This window comes from Eleginops maclovinus, chromosome 11, assembly GCF_036324505.1.
Source record: "Eleginops maclovinus isolate JMC-PN-2008 ecotype Puerto Natales chromosome 11, JC_Emac_rtc_rv5, whole genome shotgun sequence".
In the NCBI taxonomy this organism is placed as follows: domain Eukaryota; kingdom Metazoa; phylum Chordata; class Actinopteri; order Perciformes; family Eleginopidae; genus Eleginops; species Eleginops maclovinus.
Window position 1 is genome coordinate 15128286 of NC_086359.1, and position 25151 is coordinate 15153436.

The 25151-nt window shown below is 37.5% G+C and overlaps 1 protein-coding gene across 2 annotated transcripts in view; it reads right to left on the bottom strand.

The window, feature by feature from the left end:
• Positions 1-265: 265 nt before the first annotated feature.
• Positions 266-25151, bottom strand: part of dbn1 (drebrin 1) — an 85926-nt gene continuing 61040 nt past the window's right edge. The window contains exons 3-16 of one of the 2 annotated variants that reach the window (XM_063895816.1): positions 19392-19447; positions 17413-17525; positions 16102-16176; positions 15112-15255; positions 14397-14474; positions 13249-13400; positions 12433-12490; positions 11354-11410; positions 11076-11190; positions 8776-8901; positions 4262-4369; positions 3426-3868; positions 3204-3303; positions 266-2688 (exon numbers count right to left, since the gene is read on the bottom strand). In XM_063895816.1, coding sequence (XP_063751886.1) covers positions 2633-2688; positions 3204-3303; positions 3426-3868; positions 4262-4369; positions 8776-8901; positions 11076-11190; positions 11354-11410; positions 12433-12490; positions 13249-13400; positions 14397-14474; positions 15112-15255; positions 16102-16176; positions 17413-17525; positions 19392-19447 — 1681 coding nt within the window. In that variant the 3' untranslated portion in view covers positions 266-2632. Of the gene's footprint in view, positions 2689-3203; positions 3304-3416; positions 3869-4261; positions 4388-8775; positions 8902-11075; positions 11191-11353; positions 11411-12432; positions 12491-13248; positions 13401-14396; positions 14475-15111; positions 15256-16101; positions 16177-17412; positions 17526-19391; positions 19448-25151 lie in introns of both variants that reach the window. The other variant, XM_063895817.1, reaches the window with a different exon arrangement.

Here is a 25151-nt window from a genome sequence, read left to right on the forward strand (position 1 = left end):
AGAAATAAATGTTCACTTGAGTAAAGAGACAAAAAACTTATCAAGACTTGCATATTTATTCACTCATTTGTTCAGGATTTGCATTAATTTTAGTGGATCATGGATGTGAGCACATCCTCTTTCTGTCACATGATCATTTGGGAGAGATGTATATCAAGCACCAGTCACAAAAGCATCTCAACATCTGGATAAAAAGATTAGCAAAAAAACTATGTTTTAGTCAGTTAAACACACACAAGCAAACACAAACACACACACAGGAAGGTATTATTGCCTAGGAGTTTTTATTTTCTACAGGAATTTACAGCAAAAAAAGACTAACACTGTTGTTGCTAATATTCAAAAAGGTCCTGAAAATCAATTCTAGCACTTTTTCGACAGGTATTAAAAACACACACACATCCCGTCTCGGCCCCGCCCCACCTCTCACTCCAGTTAACAGGGCAACTAAATATTGCATCAATAAAAAATAAGAAATAAAAAATAAAATACATATGATAGTTTTTTGCATTGGCACAGAACAAAAGCAGACGGGCAGCAGACGTGGGTCAGAGAGGAATCAGGAATCACGTTTAGTTTTAAACTGCTAGGAGAAACAGATGTCAGGAAAGCTTTTTAAATGTTTGCAATTTAAAAAAAATTCCCACAAACACTGGAAATGTTCCCTTTTCTTCTATTCCTGTGTGTTGAAAGCACAGGATTAATCGCTTTTATCTTTTCATCATAGGATTCCTTTTATTTTTCCACATGTATTTAATTGCAATCTCCTCTGGATCTCATCATTTCTGGCTTATTAGATTTCAATTTAGATCTACATTGCAGAATTTGCAAATTCACAGATGATTTAAGCCTGTTTATGCGCTATATACTGTATTTCTGGTTACCTGAATAAAAACAACACTGAGTGGTATGACATGGCGCATTGTTTCTTACTTTAACGTGGTTGAAATGTTACAGAAGCCTTAAATTGGTGTTTTGTATTGCACTTCCAATACATGTGGACAGTTAGTATTAAGGAGAACTGTTAAAATTGTCAAAGCAGAAGCAGAACAAGAGGCGGAGATATGCTAACTTTCAGTCCCTAGTTGTGATGGAGAAAGGACACATTTTTTAGGCCTATTGTCACATAATCCTCGGATGCCCATATTTAGGTTTAACGGTTTATTGAATTCTGTAATTGCCTTTCTGATCGATACTGGCTGTAAATAAGCCACTTAAGAAAAGGTAGGATTGATAAATTAAATCTTATCAGACAGAATAAAAATCAATACTGATGTGAATAAATGTGAACATCTGGTTCTCCATGCAGATTAAAACAAAGTCAGAAAATAGTATAAGCAAACATAGTTCGGCCCAAGATTGCTTCCAGCTGGTTGTGGGACAGTAAGGCCTAAATATGCCCAAAATATTTAAAATGAATACTCTAAACTAAAAAGGCAGGGCGTCCTGCTTAAACCCTCCACATCTCAGAAGATGAAAACTGTGCCCACTGTTGTGTAGAAATGCCCGCATTCTGAAGGGCTTGGTGGAAAATGTTATAATCGTTAGCCTTTGGAGAAATGTTAGAAGAATCATACAAAAGCTTCTTTTTTTTCTAATGTGCACAATCTGAAGATGGCTTTGTTTTCATTACCTTAAAGCCAAAGCCTCCTACAAAACACTTGGAAAAATATCTACAGTATATTCATCTAGATTTGATGCAAAAAATGTTGTTTAATTTGCTTTGTTTTAATATATAATAGGGGTAAAAAGTATGATTTCTATGGAACCAGAAGGGAGGGCTGATTTAGAAGCTCCTGCTTATCCACAACGAGGCAGAAGAAATAAAAGTGCACTGGAAAAAGCAACCAGATTAACAAGCCATTTAATCTTGAATTCAGTTTTAAAAATCATACAAAAGGAGCGAAGAAAAGGCCAATACATAGCCACAGTTTGAGTTCTCTCAGGAATGTCATTTAGGGAATAGATTGATATCTTCAGGGTCCCTTTATAATCTATAATAGACCAGAATAAATAAAACATTTAACTTTTTTCCAATAAAGTATGCTAAATACAAGATTAACTGACTTGCCAAAGTGAATGTTTTTGGATATGAACAGAGGAAGTAATCAAGAAGGAGAAAGGTGAAAAAGACATAAGAAAGGAAACAGAGAGTGAAGATATACATGGCAGCAGTAATGATGCACTGTATTAGTTTTATAGGGTGTTATTAAAGCACTACAGACTAGGTGTGCCGGCTGCCTGCCACATACTGGGCTTCATTGTCTCTAATATGCAGCAGTGCGCTACGTTAATGTGTAATAAATCATTTACACAAACAAAAGTCCCCCCCCGCTCCCAGCTATTACATCTGCATTGCAAAAGAAAAAACAAATAAATAAAATAACAAACACAGAAAAGAAAACTGAGCCTTCAAACCGTATTTAACGCAAACCCCGTATTTTCTTTCCCCGGTGGCTACTGTTTTGTTTTTCTTCTAAAAGATAATACAGAAGTAGTTTCGATGCAAGATTTGTTATTAATATTATTGGTTTTTTTTGTTTGTGTTTTGTTTTTTAGAAAAAAAATCATTTTCTTCTTAAAGCACACTTCCTACTTCCTCTTGGTCCGGTCGTGGCGTCTGAGTGGCCGGTTAGTCGCTGTCTTCGTCGCCCACTGGGTCTGTGTCCCAGCACGTAATGTCAATCTCTGAGCACACACACACAGACGGACAGAATTGTGTAATGATATTAATATTTGTTGGTGTAATTATGTTAATATGAAGTATTGGAGTGCCAACCACAATTGATTTTAGTGAGGTAGGATAACAGAAACACAGTGACAGAAATAATTTCAACATTAGCAAAAACTAGATCCTCATAGAGTTTATGGTAGGACCGCTTAGTTTCCACACAAACTGAATACTATAACATTGTTAAAGGAATATTGATCTCTGGACACCTTATTATACTATTGGTGAATTCAGCTTTATATATATTTCCACACAACTTCAGTGAAAGAGTCATATCATAGTCACATATTTCTCTTTTAAACACAGATACTGTTTTATTCAATTATTATTAACAATCTCTTCCTCAACAGGTAAAAATGGAGGAAGTTTTCATAAACTAAAGGAACAGGCATCAGAAATGACTAATATGAAATATTCTTTCCAAATAAAACATAATAATAGTAGATTGTTTACATATGTTTTTATATCTCACCTGGTGGCTTGTTATAAAAGACAGGCGCAGGTTTAGCCGAGGACTCCACTGATTGGCCAAATTCTTCCTCCTGTGATTGGCTGAAATAGCCCTCACTTGCCTTTAAGAACCAACAGACAGACAGACAGAATGATAAGGAAGTCATTAAACACAATTATTAACAATAAAACAGATTTTTCTTTTTATCTAAAGCTCATCAGAAGCATTATTAACCTGTCTGACCTGAGTCCCTTCCTTCGTCTCCCCGTTGGTCATCAGCAGCTCCTTCTTCTCCTCGGATGCATGCTGCAATGCATGCTGGTAGCTCAGGGTCATCTGGTCCTCGGCCATGACGTCCACCAGGCTGGTGGGGTCGTCCTCGGGGCCGGTGGCCGAGCACAAAGACCCCTCCATCATGTCATCGAAGCTGAGGAGGGGCTGAGGCTTGGCGCTGTTGCCAGGCGGGATAGCAGCGTCGCCAATCAGGTCGACCAGATTGGAGGACTGGGAGTTCTGGGACTGGGGAGCGTCGGAGCTGCTATCCCACAGGTTGACCAGGCGATCTGTCCCGGACTCCCACGCAGAGAAGCCAGAGGAGTCGCGGGTCTGCGGGGCCACGCTCTGCACGGGCTTGGTGGGGGCCGAATCCTGGACCGGGGCTTTCTGATCCTTCTTTGGCACCGAACCTGGTGGATAAATGAAAATATTCCTTTTTATTTTGCAATTGAAGAAAGGATATTCACATCACAAGAAAACACAAATTAAACAGATTCCTTTTTTTGACATCTTGAATAATACAATCAAATCTATCTGCATGAATGGATACCTCAAGAGGTCAGTGAGAAAAACCGCAAAAAATAATCCAAATCAAAACATATAGCCTTGGATTGATTTTAGGAGGATTTTTACCGAACAAATTAGTTTTGTGAACTCTTTTCAATATAATGTATAGGCTGAGTTGTCTCTAAAATGCCATAATACTATATCGAAAATGGTATATTAACACATACTAAACTTTGAATTTTCCATGAACTTATTTAATGCCTATATTTCAACATCATTTTCTCAGTAACTCTTACCCCACTCGTCTCTGCAGTCCTCATCATCCTTGCAGAAGTCCTCATTGATGGAGGTGGTGACTATTTTAGGGATGGGTGACACGGCGGCCATGTTGCGATCTCTGCTTCCTTCATCGTCAGAATCCCCTAAAGGAACAGAGTGGCACGACATCGAAAGGGTTCGAAGCAAAAAGTCTTCCAAAGACCCTCCTATAACAAAATCCCACTCATAAACCAGATGGGCTAATCTACTGTATCACGGGATGTTCAACTGGAGCAGTGTTTTATATAATTTTTTATCAAAATATGCCAGAAGTTTGGAAAGAATTAATCTGATTTAAGGAAGTCTTCTAGAAAAAGGAGTGTTCTGCTCTGAAATGATCCTAATTCAAATAAGGCCAATGTTTTATCCTCCAGTCACATCCGGTGTTACTTCAGCACATACAACAGTGCACAAAACAACAGCATTACATCACTTATGCTGTAAAACAACCAGCAAACACACAGATATGGTCACGGAGCCAATCAGAGAATGGGACTCAAGTTGGTGACATAGCCAAGCTCTGTTTGATGAAATACTTAAAACACATTATATGATTTGATGGAGAAGTGAAAAAGGCATAACTCCACCAAACTATCTTTGGCACTCTTGATTGAGGAGTGCAACTTTAGTTATCGGATACCTTATATCAAGTGCCTTCATCAGGACAACAATCAAATGTGTCCAATACATTGGTTCAGACAATCCGCAAATTTCCATCAGCTTCTGTTGTACTTTTTGTTTATTGCTAAAGAGCAATGGCTAACATCATAGGTGCACAACATCAGCATGTTAGGAACATTGTGCTAATCTCTTAATCAAGTTTACCTAGGGGTCGTTATTTAGCCTTGTCTTTTTTGGTGCAAAACTTTGCAACCCCCTCTTAAAGCAGTATTGCAGTGCAAGACATTCTTGCAAAACGCCCAGGTTACATTGTTAAGAGGACACACTGGACATGTCATATTGACAAAAGAAAAAGTAAATGAAGAGGAACCAGGAACGTTGAAGGTAATTGATATGAGTAGATAGGACAGTGACATATTCCAGGTACCATAATCGGAACACAATCTATCATCAAGCATGTCACGAAACATCGATCAAATATCCTCTGAACATTCACTATAATGGCAACACTGCAGAGGGACACATTGCAGCTGAGTCACAATGCTGATGACACGTCCAGGAACACAACTCATTATGACAAACATCAACACTGTCAGGAGAATCACTGCCACAATGAGAATGTCACTCATGTGATTTCATGCTTGTTGGAGTCAGACATCTGAAGATTTCCCAGAAGACATGAACACAACAAACCACAGATGAAGAACAATGGTGTCACTTTGAGTAGAAACAACATGGCTGACTGAGATGTGTGACCCTGATAAAACGACGAATCACAACATGCTCAGCAGGGTTTTGCTTGGGTGGGTTTTTCCAATTAAACTATTAGTCAAAATCCTCTGGCTAATTGCTGGAAGAAGTGTTTTTAAAAAGTGGTCTTCACCAGTATAGAAGAAAATTAAACACACTTTCATAATAAAGGAAGGATTGTATTTCGAGTCATTAAGGGAAGGATGAAGCGTTTCTATGCCCACCCAGCATAATATCTACCAATACAGCACCTATTGACATGCACACACACACACACACACACACACAGCAGATCATAAAGGTGCTCTGCATGCTTTTGCCCAGTAACTAACTCATTGCTGTTCACTGTCCTAAGTATTTCATATGTTTTTAAAATGTTGATTCACCTAAAAGCATCACATTTTGCACCTCAGTTTTGTTCATTTATGCAAGACATTTGTTTGTTTTTGGTTTCTTAAGATTTCTTCCCCCCAGATACAAAGGCGAATGATGGATTTTTCATTAATGACATTCCATCATTGTATCAGCAACATGTCTCTATTTGTTTGTTGGGGTGGCAGGAATGACGACTGAAAGATTTCTGAACATTTGGATAATAAATCTATCTGCATGAATGGATACCACAATAGGTCAATGACAGGATATTTTTTGTTAAACTGACCATAAAAATGAATAAAACATAGTTGCCTTGATTGCTGTTGTGAGATTATTGTTTAAAAAACTCTCTTTGTTGAACTATTTAAGAAATGTAGAACATTGAATGCTAAGAACAGTCAAAAAACATTTTAAACTTGTTTTTGATTATCAGCTGGCTTTCACTTTTCTACAGCATCATTTGTTAAGTTAGGACTTGGATGCCAAAAGGTTTCTTGAAGAAAAGGCACAATTTAAAATAATTGGCAGTAATGTTTGATACTTACTGAGGTAGTTAATAGGCTAAAACATTCAGAATCACCATTATGTTCTCTAAGCACATTGCCAACTTCATTGAGGTCAAAGGGCAAAGATCCATATTCAGTCAAAGGCCAATAAACAGCGGTGGCGACTGACGGACGGCTGGACGACGTCACAAACACACAAACTCACAGTTGGGTCAGTCGGTCAGGATTAAAAGCAGCAGAGTTTATGTGTGTGTGTGTGCAGGGAGGTGATGCAGATCCAGGATCAGAAGCATAAGATTGAGGATCAGAAGGAGGAAGGAGGTGATACAAAACCAGTGAGATTTTGAAGTTAAAATAACAGCTCTTTATCCCTGGGAGAAGTAGAATTTTCTTTAAAAACAAAATCATAAAACATAAAGAAAAAACATTAAAAAAAATAATAATTCAGCAGCTGACTGGACGACATCTAAAGGATGCAGACTGCAGGGAGGACACACTCAACATCTAGAACACAAACCGACAAACAGCTTTATGGTTTACAGCCATAAAGGATATTATATTATCTACTATCGGTGAGTGATATGCTCTGAGCGGGTTAGCCTATTAGATCACTATAACTAAAAAGGTTCATGGGTCCAAATGAGTTAGTTTTTAAATGTCCTGTAGGTGGAACACAGTATAGACACTGCTAGCACCTATGCTAGAATACGGGTAAAAAAAGGCTAATTTACTTTAAATCAAACCTTATTTGACTGGATATTTAAATATGAATTTTGCTATATGTGGTTTGTAGTGCTTAAAAAGTTATAAGCTATTGATAAATGTTACAACTCTTACTATATTTACAAAAGTGAAGTTGATAGGTGCTGAAATATCAGCGCTTGAAGGATAATGCTGGCTTTTATTTATATATTTCTTATTTTCTACAATTAAAACCAACCATATTGTAGTCCATGTATTTATACTTTGACTTCCTGTCAGCTCATATCTCATTTATATATACTGAAGACATAAACCCTCAGGAATATAAAGGTAAATGTTGAAGTAATTTAAATGTACTGTTCATTTCAAAGGAAAATTCTTTTATTTTTAAACTAAAACAAAGCAGTTTGTTTTATCAGGCACACCAGGCTGAATATACACACACATACTTGTGAGTAGATTCACCCTGTGTACTCATTGTGGATCTATGTATTGCATTTTTCTGACAAGAAGAACATGGTTATCATCATCAGACTTATCTGTCAACATAGACCATTACTAATCTGAGAACCAGCTACTTTAAACGACGACGTAAAAAGGTCAGGGGGCGTAAAAGGTCAGGGGGCGATGGAAGTTGTTTGGTGTTTGGAGCAGAGGGAGGGGTTTTGGGGTGAGTTCAGCGGAGAGTGATGAGGGGATTTTAGGGGTTGGTGTGCAGATGTGTCGGGGTGAAAGAGTAAATGTGCTAAGTGGAGTGGGTCACAAAAACAAACTTTTTTGAAACTGGAAAGATGAAAATGCATGTGGACTTAAAACTGTGTTTGTCAGAGAGGCCTATAAAATGTTCAATAGAGAGATGTTTCGTTTAGTTCCTTAAAGTTATATAAAAAAACGTTCAATAATCTGAATAATGAAGTATAAATTGATCCTAGCTAGCAACTAACATTATTTATCACATCTGTTGGAGCTTCATTCAATGTTACTGTTGAAGTGTGGAGTAAGGCAGTTACAATACAAAATAAACTCATTCCTGTTTTTGTGCTTTTCAACTATTCTATCCGTCCCAAATGTGAAAGTGGACATTTTAAATACATCTGTGGAGTTTTGGGACATTTTCTTGCAAACTGGTATTCTGATTCCATTTGTGTTGGTGCATAAAAACATCATATCCTGTTTAGCTCAACCTTATTCTTTTGTTTTACTAAACATGGGCCTTCATTTATGAATATTCTATATTTTATAGATAGTTAAACAGCATAATAAAAACATCAAGATAACTTTAGGATAATTAGACGATTAGTTTTCATGAGATTCATACCAGGAAAAACACTGGTATATTAGTGTGTATGCAAATGTACGCAAATACTATTTAATCGGTCCCATTTTTTATTTCCACATGCAGTTTCATCCTCCATCATTGTCATTTCATCTTTGTCTTAGGAGATTTTATATCTGTGGAAGGGTTTTGTTACTGGGGGAGGGATATTGGACCATCTGTCTTCTTCTTCTGCTGTTTATCGGTTATGTGCTGTACCTACCGGCGGCGGTGGGCTGTGTCCGTGAGTGTGGCGGGGTGCGGAGGGGCGACGTGCCCCGGGGGAGGGGGCTCGGACTTGGGCTGCTGGGACTGTGCTGCTGCCTCAAGAACGGGCTGTCCAAACGGCCTGGTGGTCATGGCGACACACAGCCACACAAACCCCCGGACAACGAAGATTCATCACACACAGACAAGTAACAAAAACACGGAGCAACGCCGGAAACAGAGAGATGTGGGGAAGGTTGACAAGACAGGAAAGACAAGACAGACAAAAAAGCAAGAAAGGGAGCGAGAGTAGAAGAAGACAGAAGGCAAAGTCGAGTAAAAAGCAGAAAGGATTGTTGGAAAAGAGTCCCGTGAATACCCATGCACAAGAAAGAGAAAAAAAGAGTGGTTGATGAATAAATGAAGAAGTGAGGGAAATAAATGATAAGAAATGAGGATGGTGAACACAAATGTGGAGTGGAGAAGGTAGAGAAATCCCTCAAGGAAAAAAAAGAGAGAAAGAAAGAAAAGAGGTTAGTGTGGCTTTATTCAAACTGAATAATTAGGCAGAAATGAAATGCTGACAACGTTCGTTGCATTTTATCCTCAGGTGTTCAACTTCCATTCCTGATTCTTTAAACCAACAAAATTGTGTTTGTGAAAAATGATGCCCAGAAAATAAAGTGTCATTAGAAACTGAATAAATGTTTGTGATTGGAAGACGTGAATCTTCTGCTTCTGAGCGGGACCCTATCGTACTTTAAATCATTAATTTAATGCCAGTGAAATGACACTGAACAATATACTTTATAAGTGTTTGGGGGTTTTTACTCTCTAATCTTTGATTGAACATCAATTCCAACTATGAATCAAAATACACATTATATTTAATTTATTCCCCTGCAAAAATGGGAATAAAGTACACCAGAAACCTCCACCAATTAGAGAGGTAATAGCTGAATAAAACATTTAAATGCTATTTCAATGATTTATAGTTATTTAAAATGATGTATCAGGAACAAGCCCTTGTCGAATGATATCACATTACTCGACATGGTTTACTTTTTTTATTCACCTCAACTACGCCAAAGGTACAAGCAGAAGCAAAAGTCCAGCGAAACTTTAAGTATACAAAACGAATGTAGAGCTTGAGGGCGAATAAAAGTGTGTTTAGGATTTATTACCACCATGTGAAGCTTATTAGGTGCATGGGTTATTTCATGTGACATACTGTAAGCAAGAATCCACTAATCTCAGAGGACATACTGGAGGGATTTTAGTCGGAAAATCATCATGAAACTGTAAAAGTTTGGGCAAAACAATATCAAAAAGTGAAAATGACATCCTTGCCACTGAGATTTTGTCTCTGTTTGAAGCAGGGTCATGCAAAAACTAAAGCTGTTCGCAAACAACATGGAACAAAGTAACTCAAAAGTAAAATCACATTAAGAAAGCTCAGATGCGTCACCAGGCTCAACAGCAACCATCAAACAGTGATGAGACACTGATGGTTTTATACTGTTGGCTCCTCAACGTTGGGATACAGGATGTTAAATTAAAACTCTTTCCTCTTGGTCATTAGTTTTTCTTTGAAAAACTTTTGGTGGCAAATGTGCATATCTGAAAATGACAAAGTGAGGATCTGGTTGGAAGGAAGTAGCAGCTGAGGAGATGTTGAAGATGACTAATGACAGGTTGAACATGTGATAATTCAAATGTCATGAACCTGCTGCCTCACTCACTGTCTCCAAATCAATCCAACAAATGTAGCAAAAAGTTTTTAAAAAACCCCTTTAAATAAAGTGGAGTAAAAGTATAATTTATCCTTAAATGGAAATACTCAAGTACATTTCGACAGTACTTGTATGAATAAATAAGTGATCTGATGATTACTTTTATAAATACTTGATAGTGTCACTATCTTACTGCTCAAATTTAAGAGCAGAAAAATAATAATTTTGTCTTAAGAAACCCTCACAGAAAAGATTATTTTCATTAGACTGGCATGTAAAAAAACTCAGAGAGAGATAAGCACATCTTTTATCTTTAAGGTTTCAAAAAAGTTGATAATTGTTGTTTTCGGCTGGTTTCACAATAATATTTAATACACTAGCATAATGGATAAACAGCCTAAGACTTTAGAGTACATTCACAGTTAGTTTCCCTTCTTTACTAATGTCTTTTTCTATTCTTTCCCCCCTTAAACATTGAAAATGATTGGATTCTTTTATTACTGCTAATGTTTGTATTTTTCCAGTTTAAACCAAAATAAATTGAGCGTAGGAGATAATGAGTTTCAAGTTTCAAAGTGCTTACCGCTCCTGTGGACGGAGACGGGTGAGGTGTCGACGCTGATGGTCATGGCTCTCTCCTTCTGCTTAAAAAACTCCCGAGGGTTTCCTGAGCGCTGAGCGATGATGGCCTTCGCCTCCTGGAAACACACATTATATAATATACACAATATTCAGCATTTTCGACTACAGTCTTCCCTGAAACATTGATGTCAAACCAAATCCTGCGGGAAAGTTCAATATATTTACTTAGGATTTAAAAATATGAGTAAAGTTACTTAAAAATATTCTCCTCAGACTCACCTCCACCTCATTCTCCTTCTTGTCCAGGTTAAGGTCATCGAGGCTGGCTTCTGCTGCCTGGAGAGAGGAACACACATTTTCCATAAATAAATCTAGAGAAGCTGTCATTGCAGTTCGTGCCTGTTATGAGCAGATGAGCTTCCTCTACGTCATAACAGCTAAACATTTTTGGTTTGATAAAAAAGATCTGATAGCGCTGACTGAAAACTGCCAGACACCTGCTGCTTTCTTCCCCTCTTCCATAAGTAACAAAGCCAAAAGTTCCCATGGTCCATGAACTCAACACAAAGACAGAGGTTAAGATGTTCAGAAGATTATCCGAAATATCAGAGCTGTGATACGACCCAGCAGGTAGTTGATAGCAAGATGAGGAAAATATACCCAACACACACACACACACACACACACACACACACACACACACACACACACACACACACACACACACACACACACACACACACACACACACACACACACACACACACACACACACACACACACACACACACACACACACACACACACACACACACACACACACACACACACACACACACCATTTCTCTCACTCATGGCATCAAGCACTATTTACCCAAACAATGAAGCCCGAGGAAAGTGTTCTAATGAGCAGGATAACTTTTAGCTGTGTAAGCGAAAGGCATCAAAATCGTTGTTTTGTGTGTGAACTGCCTCACATACACACACAAAGAAATGGTGTGGGTAACAGAGTGCAAATCCACTGTTGATTCTCTCACTGTCAGAGTATAATCCAACCCTTTAAAAACAAACCCCACTATCACACAGATTGATCTCATTTTTGTGTCGCAGCGTGATTGGAACCAGACGTGTTTAAACCATTTTCAGGGTTCTTTTTGGAGAGGAAGTGATGCTCTGGGTAAAGTGTGGATAAGCTCAGGGTATAGTTAGTGCAGGTATGTGGTCAAACAGAAGGGTATATTAATGTAACTGAGCTGGATGTGCAATATATCCTGTAATGTCACAATTATACAGTTTTTTCAACACTGTCTGATATTGATTGCAGTCTTTGTGACAGATGTAAAGACACCGAAACGTACCATGGCTGCCTGGCTCTGCAATCTCTCTTTGGCCTCTTCTTCCTCCTGCAGCTTCTTCCTGTTCTCAGATAAAAACACACAGATTAGATATTATTTCACACTCCTGACGCCTGGAGATGACCTGATATTTAAATACCAGAACCAGGGTCCTGTTTCCTGATGATCAATATGGAAAGCTTCATGATGTTAAATGTGACTTTGAATAAACTTTAAAGTCACTGCATATTTGTTGAAGAGCATTCAAGACTTCTGCAGGACTCTGGTGGAAAAGGTATTCAGATTCTTAACTTGAGTAAAAGTACTAATACCACACAGTAAAAATACTTAATTTGAAGTTAAAGTACTGCATCAATAATGATTAAATTGATTAATAACATTTAAAATAAAAAATGTTCAAAGCAAAGCAGTAAATCTTCACATTTAAGAAGCTGGAACTCTGACATATTTTTGAACAAAAAACTTCTTAGATTAGAATTGTTGCCTCGTGGTTTTAGTGACCAAAATATAATCTTGGATGGTTAAATCCATACCAAATAATCATATTTTAAAACATTTTCCCTGTGTCATAATCGGAATTTGAAAAGTAGCCAGTCAATAAATCTGTAAAATAAATAAAGTGGAGTAAAATATAAAAACTGACCTCCAAAATGTACTAGAGTATAAGTATTAAGAAGTAAAAAGTGAAAATTCTGCAGGATATTTTTAAACACAAAAATGATTGAGCCATTTGCAAATAGCTTAATGAAGCAGGGCCTTGTTCTTTGCGAGTTCAATCCTCAAACAGATGTTTTTATTGAGAGTAGTTGTGCTTTTCACCGGTGCTCCTCGATCTGCCGCTCCCTCTCGCGGTATCTCTGCTCTCGGCTCTCCTGCTCTTTCCTCTCCAGCTCCATTCGCTCCTCTTCAAAACGCTGCCTCTCCTCTGCTGCCTTCTTCTTCTCCTCCTCCTTCCTCACCTCCTCCTCGCGCTGGAGAGCGAACACAGAAAAAGAAGATTATATTACAATTCATTTTGAGGGGTCCCACTTGATATCGGGGGTCTCTTTAAGCCAATATAGTTTCTCAGAGTCTGTTGATGTCTTTATTTTGTATTTATTACATCTATTTTTAACTATATATACCTAAACCTGCACCTTATACTACATGTATATGCTTCTACATGTGCACCTTATACAAAGATATTTTTCCATTTATACATTATGTACATTACTACAGCATGGTTCTGTTACGTGAATTCTTTGAGAACTTATGCACTTTACCAATCTTCGCACTTACTGGTTGGATGCAAACTGCATTTTGTTGTACACTGTGCAATGACAATAAAGTTGAATCTTATGTCATCTTATCTAAATGTCTTGTTAGACAAAGGTTCAGAATTTGGTATTTGATTACTTTAGTTGTGAGGCTGGACCTGTGTGTTTGTACAGTTTCTGACCCTGTGAAGTTCAGATGGAGGAAACGCCCTGCAGTCCAACAACAACACTGTGTCATTCCACATTTAGTCTGAACACACTGAAGGCAGCACAGCTGGAGGACGTAGCAGTGTTTGACTTTTGTTTTCACTTCTCCTTTCCTCCAAACACAACTCAGATTTACATGCACTGTATTTATTCACTAAGTTAGATAAAGAAAACTGATACCACTCTCCTCTTCATGAGACGGATATCAATCTCCTCATCTAAGTCTTTGCATGAAAGTAAATAAGAACATTTCCAAAAATGAGGAACCATTTTTTAAAACTTGGCAGATTAGGGATAAACCTCTGAAGAATAGCAAAAAAAATTCTTAAAGTTTTACTAAAAACGGTTTTCACAATTGTTAAAACTGAATCATTTTCTAGTCACTCCCCTTGTCTCGCCCATGCTTTCTTTCATTCCCTCCATCTTTCCTCTTCTTCTTTTCTCCTCCCTGAATCCATCTTAATATTCCTGTGTCACTTCCTGCTTCTCTCCTCTCACACTTACCTTGGCTTGCTCCCAGAACTCCTCCCTATTGATCTTCTTCATCTCCACCTCTGCATTAGTCTTCTCGTACACTGTGCCCTGCATCAGGGAGGGACATGAAGACAGAGACAGAGGTTCAGTTTCCGTAATCACAGCCAGGAGAACAGTGTGTGTTTTCAACGATGAATACTTCCAATTTCTTCTTCACTACAAGACACACTGATATCTATATGAATTGCTCAGCACGAACCGTCTGCTTTTGAATTAAAGTCATTCCATAAACTCACATCAGCTCGCTGTGATACACGTTGTTCTGTATGTTGTGAATACTCTGGTTGATGAAAGAGTTCAGCACTATGTCTCACTCTAGTTGACCTCTTGTCCATCTGTTGCACATCATTTTACATTTTATTGACGATCCCAAAGTATACAAACACATTAACTATGTTAGGTATGTGTTGTTGTTTGATTTAATGGTTTTGCATAGCTTGGGAAAAATAGATTAGAATAAATTAATGCACTAAAGGAAAAATAAATCTGTTACAATACTAAAACTATTGAACATAATAGGGCAAGGACATAATCATTTGGTGAAAATATCTAATACAGCTATCTCAGTTGCCATTTGAAGAACAAATATTTCTTCTAATCGCCTCTAAAAATTTTGGTTTAGCCTTTTGAATTTCGTAGTGTTTACTAATCCATTCCTATGTGTGTGAGTCTTCTCTCTCCGTACCACGTCTTTGTTGTCCTCCTCTCGGGTCCTCAGGCGGCTCAGGACGGGACTTGCCACCACAGCCGTCCCGTTGGTCAGCCTCTGTCCGATGGCCGACGGGTCGATATCTTCCAGACTGCTGGCATTCACAGTCACCTCCACCCCCTGGAGAGAGATATCACATTTTATTCACGACTAAGATAAGATGGACCTTTATAGATCCCAGAAGGGAAATGCAGGTGTTTTAGCAGAAACCGAATAAGAGAGAAACAAATGAGAATAGACACAAGGACAATAGAATGGAAATCTATATAAGGAAGTGGTGGCCTGTTATAAGGTATATAGCAAAGTAAACATATTGCAAAAAATTAATTGGACACTTTGAAATAGTAAAATAATCCTTAACCTCTCTTTATATTGAATTGTTAGATACTCAAAAAAACAAACAAGTTTTCCTTATTCTTTCACATGTAAGGATCAGATTATGGTCATTTCTCTAAGGCCATTTCATTGCCTTATACACTTGAATTCCATATCTTTATTTAATGCATATAGCTTAATTGATTTGATCAAATAACACATGTTATTGTTATTCATACATTTAATATGAATGTGTTTTATGATGTAATGTTTAAATTATATACCACAATATAGTATATAAAAGTGTCAGTAAGCATTTGGGTGCATGTACTATCCCAGAAAAAGCCCCATTTGAAGTCGAGGCTGTGTGGGAGCAAGTACTGCCACTTAAAATAATGAGACTTCCACACACACACACACACACACACAGATGCACACAGATGCACAATCACACAGATGCACACACACACACACACACACACACACACACACACACACACACAGATGCACACTCATTAAATTCTCCCACAGGTTTACTATGCTTTAAAAAAGTTGTTTTTAAAAAAAAAGGTAGATATACAAACATTCTTTATGTGACACTAAAATAAAAGCTAAAGCAGATAATAAAAAAAAACTTGTTCTGGATCTCACCTGTAAGAAGTTTGCGATAGTGGCCACGTGGCTGGCACAGGCACACTTCCTGGCATCCGGCACATCATCCCCGACCTTTAAATGTAAAAAGAGGAGAGATGTTGACCTTAACAAAATGCGCAAGAGGTTCAATAGCACCGCAGATCTCAGAAGCTGATCCTGTCTTCCAAGTGTTTAAAGGACATGTTCCCTTTATCCTGGTGTCACTAGGGCCCTTAGTACAGCTTTTATCATGTTAACTTATTGAAACAGTTTATTATTATAATAGGCTGGATATAATTCAGTAATCATGGCTCATTCAGATCAATTCAATACAAATGCAGCAAGCAGCAATTACAGAAGGAGAGAAACAGCCTCATTTCCTGTGAATTCATGGCAATTTATCTCAACAGCAACATTTAACCACTTTATCCATCTGTGCGTGTGTGTCTGATAGAAATGGAAAATCAAGAGAAGTAGCCTGAATGTGTTTGCAGGATATGTAAGACTATATTTCTGTTGCATTTTGATACAATAAAATGTCCACCTTTATCCTGGTTTGACCCGGTTTGTTGCAGCTTTTTAAAAATATGCAAGTGCAGCAACAAATCATGGGAATAGGAAATCAAAGGACTTATCAGTAAAAAAAAACATCACTAAAAACAGCAAATACACTTTTGAGTCTTGTCAGTTATGCTAATTAACACAATATCACAAAAGGAAACGTGTGTTGCAAAGCTGTAGTACAAACACTTAATTTACAGGATACTAGGGTGGCATGAGATAAAAAAGAAAAACTACTACAACCACATGCAAACACATATCGGTGATTAATCATTTTCAACTTGTGGTTAAAGTGTGTTACGAATAGAAAGTGCACTGAGTGGTTGAATTGGACACTTAACTTCAACATGGATGCACAATTGTAATTTCCGATCAGAGAGAAGTGTGAGTCATCTGAGACACATGCAGTTGTCAAACTGATTTAACCATATGATGGAGAAAAAAAAATCCCCTTTATGAAATTAAACCTCAACAAGAAGTGCTGTTTTTGTGCAGTGTCAACACTTAACAAGTGAACAGCCTTGTCGATTTCTTTTATCAAAAGAAAAATCTCACACATTATGTCTGAGAGGGATTTACAGTACAGTCTTAATAACAACCTGATACTCTAAAACCGTATATAGATCAGTAATAACTCTGGATTTCATACCCGTCGTTGACAAGGTGTTAAAAAAAAAGGGGGAATTAAAGTGTGTGTGTGTTGCCTGGATTCTCTGCCGTAGCATGATGCCCTCGACCTCCCTCCCCCCCCCGGACCAGGAGACTCACCCAGTTGATGAGGATATATCTTGGCAGGGCGGCGGCGGGTTCCTTCAGGCTGCAGAAGCCGTACATCACCCGGGCGCTGTCGAAGGTCAGCGTGATCTCTGCCAGGCCGCCTCCTGCAGCACAGAGTGAGAAACTGCATCACTCCTGCACTTCTATGTTTTGTAACGCATGATGTATTTTCTTTTTTGCGGCTGCTTTTAATTTAACTATTAATATCTCACATGGCAATGTAACTTTTATTCATGTAATTTTTAACTGTATTATTCTATATTAGCTTGTTTTATGTTTATTTGATTTCATGTGCATTTTAATGATTTAAAAAAATATATCCTTTTATAATGTTATTCCGCTGCACTATTTCTTAATTCCCTTAAGTTTTTGTTTTTGTAAAGCACTTTGAAGTGCCTGTATAAATAAACTTGCCTTGCCCTTACTTATACTTAACCCTTAAATGGGCAATCACATATAAATACTGGCTATTTCGACATTACACCCACACTACACATCAATACACCCCAATTACACCCTATTATACCGAATAACACCCATATTACACTGTCATTAGACCATATTACACCCATATTATTACATCTATAAAACATCATAATTACACTGTTATTACACCTGTATTTTATACAAGTTATTCAATTGAAATTATATTATTCAACAATTTGACTCTGACAGAGGCCATACTTTTACATACGATATTTTAACTACACTTTTTTCTGTGAAAACTCCTGATCTAAAGGTAGTATTTTGAATGTGTGACCTTCCCGTTTATTGTGAATGATGTGTAATGTGTTTTACATATTTGCATTGCTCATTTTACTAAAGGAGAGGATCTAACTACATCCCCCCCAACTGTCTGCAGAGGAGCGTCGTGTTACAGGCTGCTAGTTTTATGCCTCAGATTATGATCCTGATCTCTGTATCTCTGTGTAGCTGAATATGTCAGCGATGCACACACATTTGTAAACAGCACACATACAAACACACAAACATGACTGTGGTCTACCCTGATCTGAGGAGGCAGATAGATTCCCTCTGAGGTTTACAGCGCGGATAAACAACTGCGTTTCCTCTGAAACATTCACATTTCTCTGCCGACGTGAGGCGAACTGAGGCCGCTGCTGGCACAAGTGGCTCTTTATCCTGCAGCTCTCGAGCATTAGTGATGCAGACACTTCACTGTAGTAGCTCCAGTTTATTCCTTTCATGTGATCAGTTCATATTCAAGAATATGCGCTGATGATTGCATTAGACTCACAGAATAAGATGTGGTTTTAATCAAAAGTGCATTAAGTAAAACCAAAAGAGACGTCCGGCTCTTGAATAACATCTATGACATTTCTAAAGACATCTAAGGCGAGGCATAAAACTCTGTCTCTTTTTCTTGGATTAACTAGCTAGGACTTATGTGGGATGTAGTATTAAGAGCCATTTACTGTATCAAAGTGATAGAAATGAATAGTTTGATTACAAAAAAAGTAATAAATATAAACATTATAGTATGATTCAACTGGCTATGTGACTCCTATGGTTTTGTGCTAAGAAACAATACAGAGATCATTAAAAGAAAACTCCTATTGTGGGTAAAATCCTATACATACCAGACATACCATAATGCAATGGTATCATTAAAGGGAGGAAGAAGGAGCCTTTTTATACAGTATGTAAGTTCATCAAATACGGAGGAGTCTCATTAAGCTGTAATGATCATGCAGCGCGTCATTAACTGCAGTAATACTGAACCCAGCGCTTTGGTGGCTCAGTAACAATCAGGAGGACAAAGATCTTTTTGCCCCAAAAGCAGAGGAAGATCCTGCAGAGCTTATCAAAAGTTGCAAATTATAGCTGTTGCCACACATGGTGTTGACATGCTTATCCACAGCCATGTTCATTAGGACATACAAAGAAAGAGAACAGCTAGATGTGGCATTTGGGAGAGATGAAACTAATGGAGTGGATTTATATCTTACCTCCTGATGATGCCAATTTCAAATCATCGCTTTCATCCTCATATGTGTACAAGGCCCTGCAGGAAGAAAGGAGATTGTGTGTGAAAAAACAAGACAAAGTTTTCCCTTCAGAAACAATACAGTATAATGTGGCGTTTGTTTCTAAAAGACAAAATAAAAAAAAAACATATATATAATATATACTAAATGGTCCCTATTATGCTTATTCTCAATTCCATATTTGTATTTTGTGCCTCTACTGTGACATGTCTCCATGCTTTAATGTTCAAAAAGCTCTTTATTTTTCTCATACTGCCTGTGCTGCAGCACCTCCTCTCCTGTCTGAAACCAGAGCCCAGTCTGCTCTGATTGGTTAGCAAGCCGACTCTGTTGTTATTGGTCAACTGCTCTGAGATGTCCCGCCCCTTAGCCTATCAAGTACAATGTGCTGGAGCACTAGTCAATAGAAGTGCATTTGGAGCATGTAGAATGAAGATTTTTGTTTTCACATAATACAAATGTAGTAGGCAGACACTTTTGCCCAAATTGACTTATTACAGTAAGTGCATTTTAACCACTAGTCTCTTTCATCAAGAGGTAGAAGTTAACAACAAGTGCATCCCTGTAAGTGCAATTGAACAGGAGCGTAGAGTGCTTTCCTGTTTATCTCTCTTCTATACATCAAAAACTATTTCAGTCTCATTTTTTGGTAAATTCGAATTAGCATTTTCTGTAGACACTGCAGTGCTAGTACTCAACAGAAACATGCACATTTCTTTGCTGCATTGGCAATATTAACTGATTAACAGTTGCTTCCTGATAAAGATGGCCAAGAAAACAGAGGTCCACAGAACAAGTGACTCCCATAGTCACCAGACACAAGTGTGGCAAACCTCTTTAGGATGACTAAGAGCTATTTTATTTGCCTAACTTTGTGTGTGTGTGTGTGTGTGTGTGTGTGTGTGTGTGTGTGTGTGTGTAAAGTAGATTACAGAGTTTGATTTATGACTGTGGGATCTCTGTCTGTCTCTGCCTTGATTATAAAATTCACATCCAACAGACACAGTTTCATAGCACCCAGTGGGGACATTCATTTTTCATAATACACTCCCTATCTTGTTAAAACTAATGATAAAACTTGTCCTCACTTTCCGGTCTGAAACTTCACACAAATTACAAAGTCAAACACTCATGTCTCTCTTAGTTTGACCTCTGTGGCCCTCCCTACTGATGTCTTTTTTCCAGCACAACAGACAAAAGCTTACCCACTGCCACAGTTTACAGCACGGACTATGTATTCACTGCATAATATAAAATCAATTATATGAATGCCCACACACCTCCTCCATATGCATTCACACAGACAATCACCCCTGACCTCCCAGGCTTAAGCTGGAATAAAAGGTGACAGACATTAGAGTGTAGAGGTCATCTGCAGATTAAACGGTTTGTCTTAAATCTCCTGTGATGACCCTGATGTGGGATCTATTAACCTGCAGGTCAGAATGCATTTATTACAACTAAAGCTTAGTTTGTAGCAATACTATTCATATACATGATGCACTGTAAAGCTGGAGCTACTAGTTTTTGTACTGAGGCCCAAATCTAAGGGTGTATCATCTGTTTTGTGGCTATTTAGGGACCTCAAACTCAGCTCCATACTGTCAAACTTGGATCAACTTTTGTCAGTCTAAATTTGACCTTGTCAGCTTCAGCTATATTAAATATATCATTTCTAACATATATTTGTATTTATTTATATTTCTCTCTTAAAATAACTCCTAATTAGTGAAGCATATCCCTTCCAAATGTACTGGGTTGTAGCATAAAGTAGCATAGAGTACACATATGAAACTTGCACTAAAATACAGAAATAAAGCAAAGAAATATTGTTACTTTCCACCACTGGTATTTTCTTTAGATTCACTTCTATGGATTTGACACGCAGCCGTATAAATGATTGACCATCTGGTTTGTCAGGTGGATTTAAAGAGGATTTAAACGTGTCAGAGCTTCCAGTTATTAAATATTGGGTCTGGATGAAGAAAATCCCTTAATTGGGTTCCCTCTAAAGCAGATTGACTCTTCATCGAATCACGGAAAGATGTGGAAACTAACAGGAGGATTTGGTGTATGAAATAGATTTTTTTTCTCCATATGAAATACATGCTGGGATTCAGGCTAGGGATAAATCTATCAGGGTTTAAACACAAGATTATCAACTGGAGAGCAGTGCACTGTAGATTATTGAAGATTATATTTTTAATATTGCAATATAACTATTCAACAAACTCATAATCAGCTCAAACGCTCAATGATTGCATGCATTCATATCGATTTTTTGCGTGTCATTTGAGTCTAAGAGCACTTATATATGTGCATAGGATTATGCATTTCTTTCATCATTAGAAAAACAAATGATAAAGTCTGGGGGATGGACTAAGGACAAAATCTGCCCTCAATCACGGATGAAAGCCCTGCACGAACTGCATTACATCACCACTTTTAAGGTTATTTTGTAAAAATTAACAAACCTTACATTACAGTATAACAGGAGGAAGGGAATATTTTCTGATTATCTACAAATTCAGTTTATGAAATTAGGGTTTCCTAGTTTACCAATTTTAAATGCACAAGGGTAAACGTGACAAAATCAGATGTGAATTGTGATAGTACATCAATTTTACAATGATACAACATAAACATATAAGGTTTGTCATATTTCAAACATCACTGTTAGTAAAAAAAATAGCAAATATACACCTTTTTGGACTAACACTGGAATCTGAACAGCCTGATTTGTTTCTCACAGTTGCATCCATCATTGTAGTGTGAGAGGCGAGTATTACCAGTCCAGATGACCTCATGCTTTTTCAGATGAAAGCTTTAGTCTGGCCAAGGTCTGATTTTCTGCTGATCTCATCTCTCCCCCCTCCATCCTGTCTGTTTCTGACGAGTCACTCTCTGTGATTTCCCCCCCCACTCTCCTTGCCAAACTGCGCATTTTATCACCAAAATCCTCTTCTTCAATCAGCTCGATTTCTCTACCATCAGTTTGATCATTTTCAGTCACAGGCAGCTGTTGTCAGAATAAAAAAAAGCTGCAAAAGCCTTCTGTACACTCTCTGCTCCAACTGGGAGACTGGCAAAGTCACTATCTGATGAACAGAGTGAAACATTTAGCAGCTTAAGAGCCAGATATTTTTCTCAGGAGTAAGTGTAGTCCAAAATAAAGCTACAAAGGAATTGAATATTGGTCAAGCTATTTGTTTTATGCAGATTTTTGAATTTGAACATGCTACAGCTGTGATTGATGAAGTCAATAACTAGAGCCCCTAAAGCTGATTTTGTCATGTCATGTTATTAGATCACCAAAAATCATAAGAAGACACGCCCTTGAACATCAAACATGGAAAATATCAGGTTCTATGCTGACGACAGTCACTACTATTGTTATAATTGACAGTTATAGTAACAGCATCAACCAAAAACAAAGTTAGCGAGTCCAAAGTTAAGCTAAATTAGATTGAATATTGGACACTGTACTTGTTTATATGCACATTTTTGAATAGTACTACAGCTGTGATTGATTAAGTCAACAAGAACTATAAGGGGCCATAACGCAGATTTAATCATGCCATGTTACTAGATCGCCAAAAATCATGACAAGACATGGGCTTTGAATATCAAACATGGACAATTTTGGGTTCTATGCTGACAGCACAGTCACTACTATTGTTATAATTGACATATAGTAGCAGCATCGACAACAAATCAGTAGAAAGCTTAAGGCAGGGGTGTCCAAACTGCGGCCCGGGGGCCAATTGCGGCCCGCAGGCCATTTTGAATCGGACCTCTGCAAATTCTAAAAGTATAATACAATACGGCCCACAAACTAAACTTCTGCTTGTCTTACATTGTACTTCTCAAATGTATATGTTCAAATATATTAATGAGCCCAATTTTCAAATAAATGTTGTCATTTAAATGTAATTAAATGTAACCTTCATATTTACTCTTATTATCAGCAATCTGAGGCTTCTGTTTTAAGGAGTGAGCTGCCAACACAATAAATAAACCCTAAAGACAGACGGGATGTAGGCTGTTTTTTTCTGTAAGCGTTCTCAAGTATCGTGCATTATTCACCTACATTTGATTTGTTTTGCTAACTTATAACTTAACTTATGAGGCAATATTCACCTCAATAAGTGGCCCATCTCTCCATATATTTTTCTGTATGTGGCCCTCTGTGAAAAAGGTTTGGACACCCCTGGCTTAAGGGGTTGAATATAGACCGAAAACAACAAAGAGCAGGTCAGGAAATAAAAAACATTGCAAATCATAAAGAACATGGAAAAAAAAGACAGATGAGAAAGAAAAATTAAAATGTTTGAGCGAAAGAGAGGGAGTCTCACTTGTTCACTCAATGCTCTATAAATAATTCTCTTTAAAGCAGACAGCTTTTTATTATTCATATAAAGCCCTCATGACCTAGAAACAGCTGTGTGTGTGCCAGTGTGTGTGTGTGATGTGTGTGTGTAAGCACGTGCAGCTGTGTATGTAAGAGGAGGAAGAGAGGAAGTAAGACGCGAGTAAAAATGAATGAAGATGAGGAGGAAATAAGGAGATGTCAGTGTGAGGTAGAAGAAGAAGAGATGGCCCAAAGGGAAAAATAATGGAGGAGAGGAAACAAGAATAAAAGGATAAGAGGAAGACAGAAAAGAGACAGAAAAGAGAAGAGGCAAGAAGGTTAAAAGTGGGAGGAGAGGAAGAACAAACAGCAGGCAGTGGGATGAAAGATTAGAGGAATAATGAGAGATTGAAGAGGACTCAATTAATCAAATAATCACAAATGTAGAGGTCACAATCAATGAGCTCTTCTATTTATCACTAGGACCTTTCCATTAACAAGTCACCTTTTCTTGTAAATGTATGCGAGGGAATTTGCAAAAAAAGATCTCTAGCATTGTCATGAAAACAATACATTATTTCTCAACGCTTTTTGATCTAATTTGAGCACAACCTACGCAGCCATTAACATCCCGCCTCGCTTCAGTGACGAGCTAATGACTCTAACACAGTTGATTTTTACAGACAAAACAAAGGGGTTTAATAAAGTGCACCAAAACAATATAATATATACGTGTAATTCCAAAATTACTCCTTATAAATGGGAGCGAAAAAATAAATCATAACTAATTAATAAAAAGTGACCAATTACTGTTAAGTTTTGTAAAGAAAACATATGACTGCGGTCAATTTCCTGTTTTCAACCATGCTTCAAACCATGACTTTAACGAAATTGTAATTTTAACCCAAACCATGAACTTGAATTTTTTTTTACAGTGATTTGTAACAGTTTTGGGTGTCAATTTCTGGCATTGGATTAAAAAAAATCTTTTATGTTTTGTTGTGCATGGAGAATTCTAGGAAGAGGGGTTGGTTTTGCAGTAGAGAAATGTACTATAACATCATAAATATAAAAGACTGTACTTAAGTATAAAATGTAGTTACCTGAACTTTGTTTGTGTATGTTCACATTACTTTACATTTTAACTCCACTACATTACATTTTGTATGAAAATGTTGTGCTTTTTATTCCACTACATTTATTTTACAGATTTAGTTACTAACTGCTTTGCAGATTTAGATCATAAATGCAAAACAAAAATCAACTAATACATTATTATATATTACAATATGTTAAGCTACCCAGTAGTATATCAAGTATTTCAAATCAACCCCAATAGTTTAATATATATGGTGCTAAAAAAGTCCCAA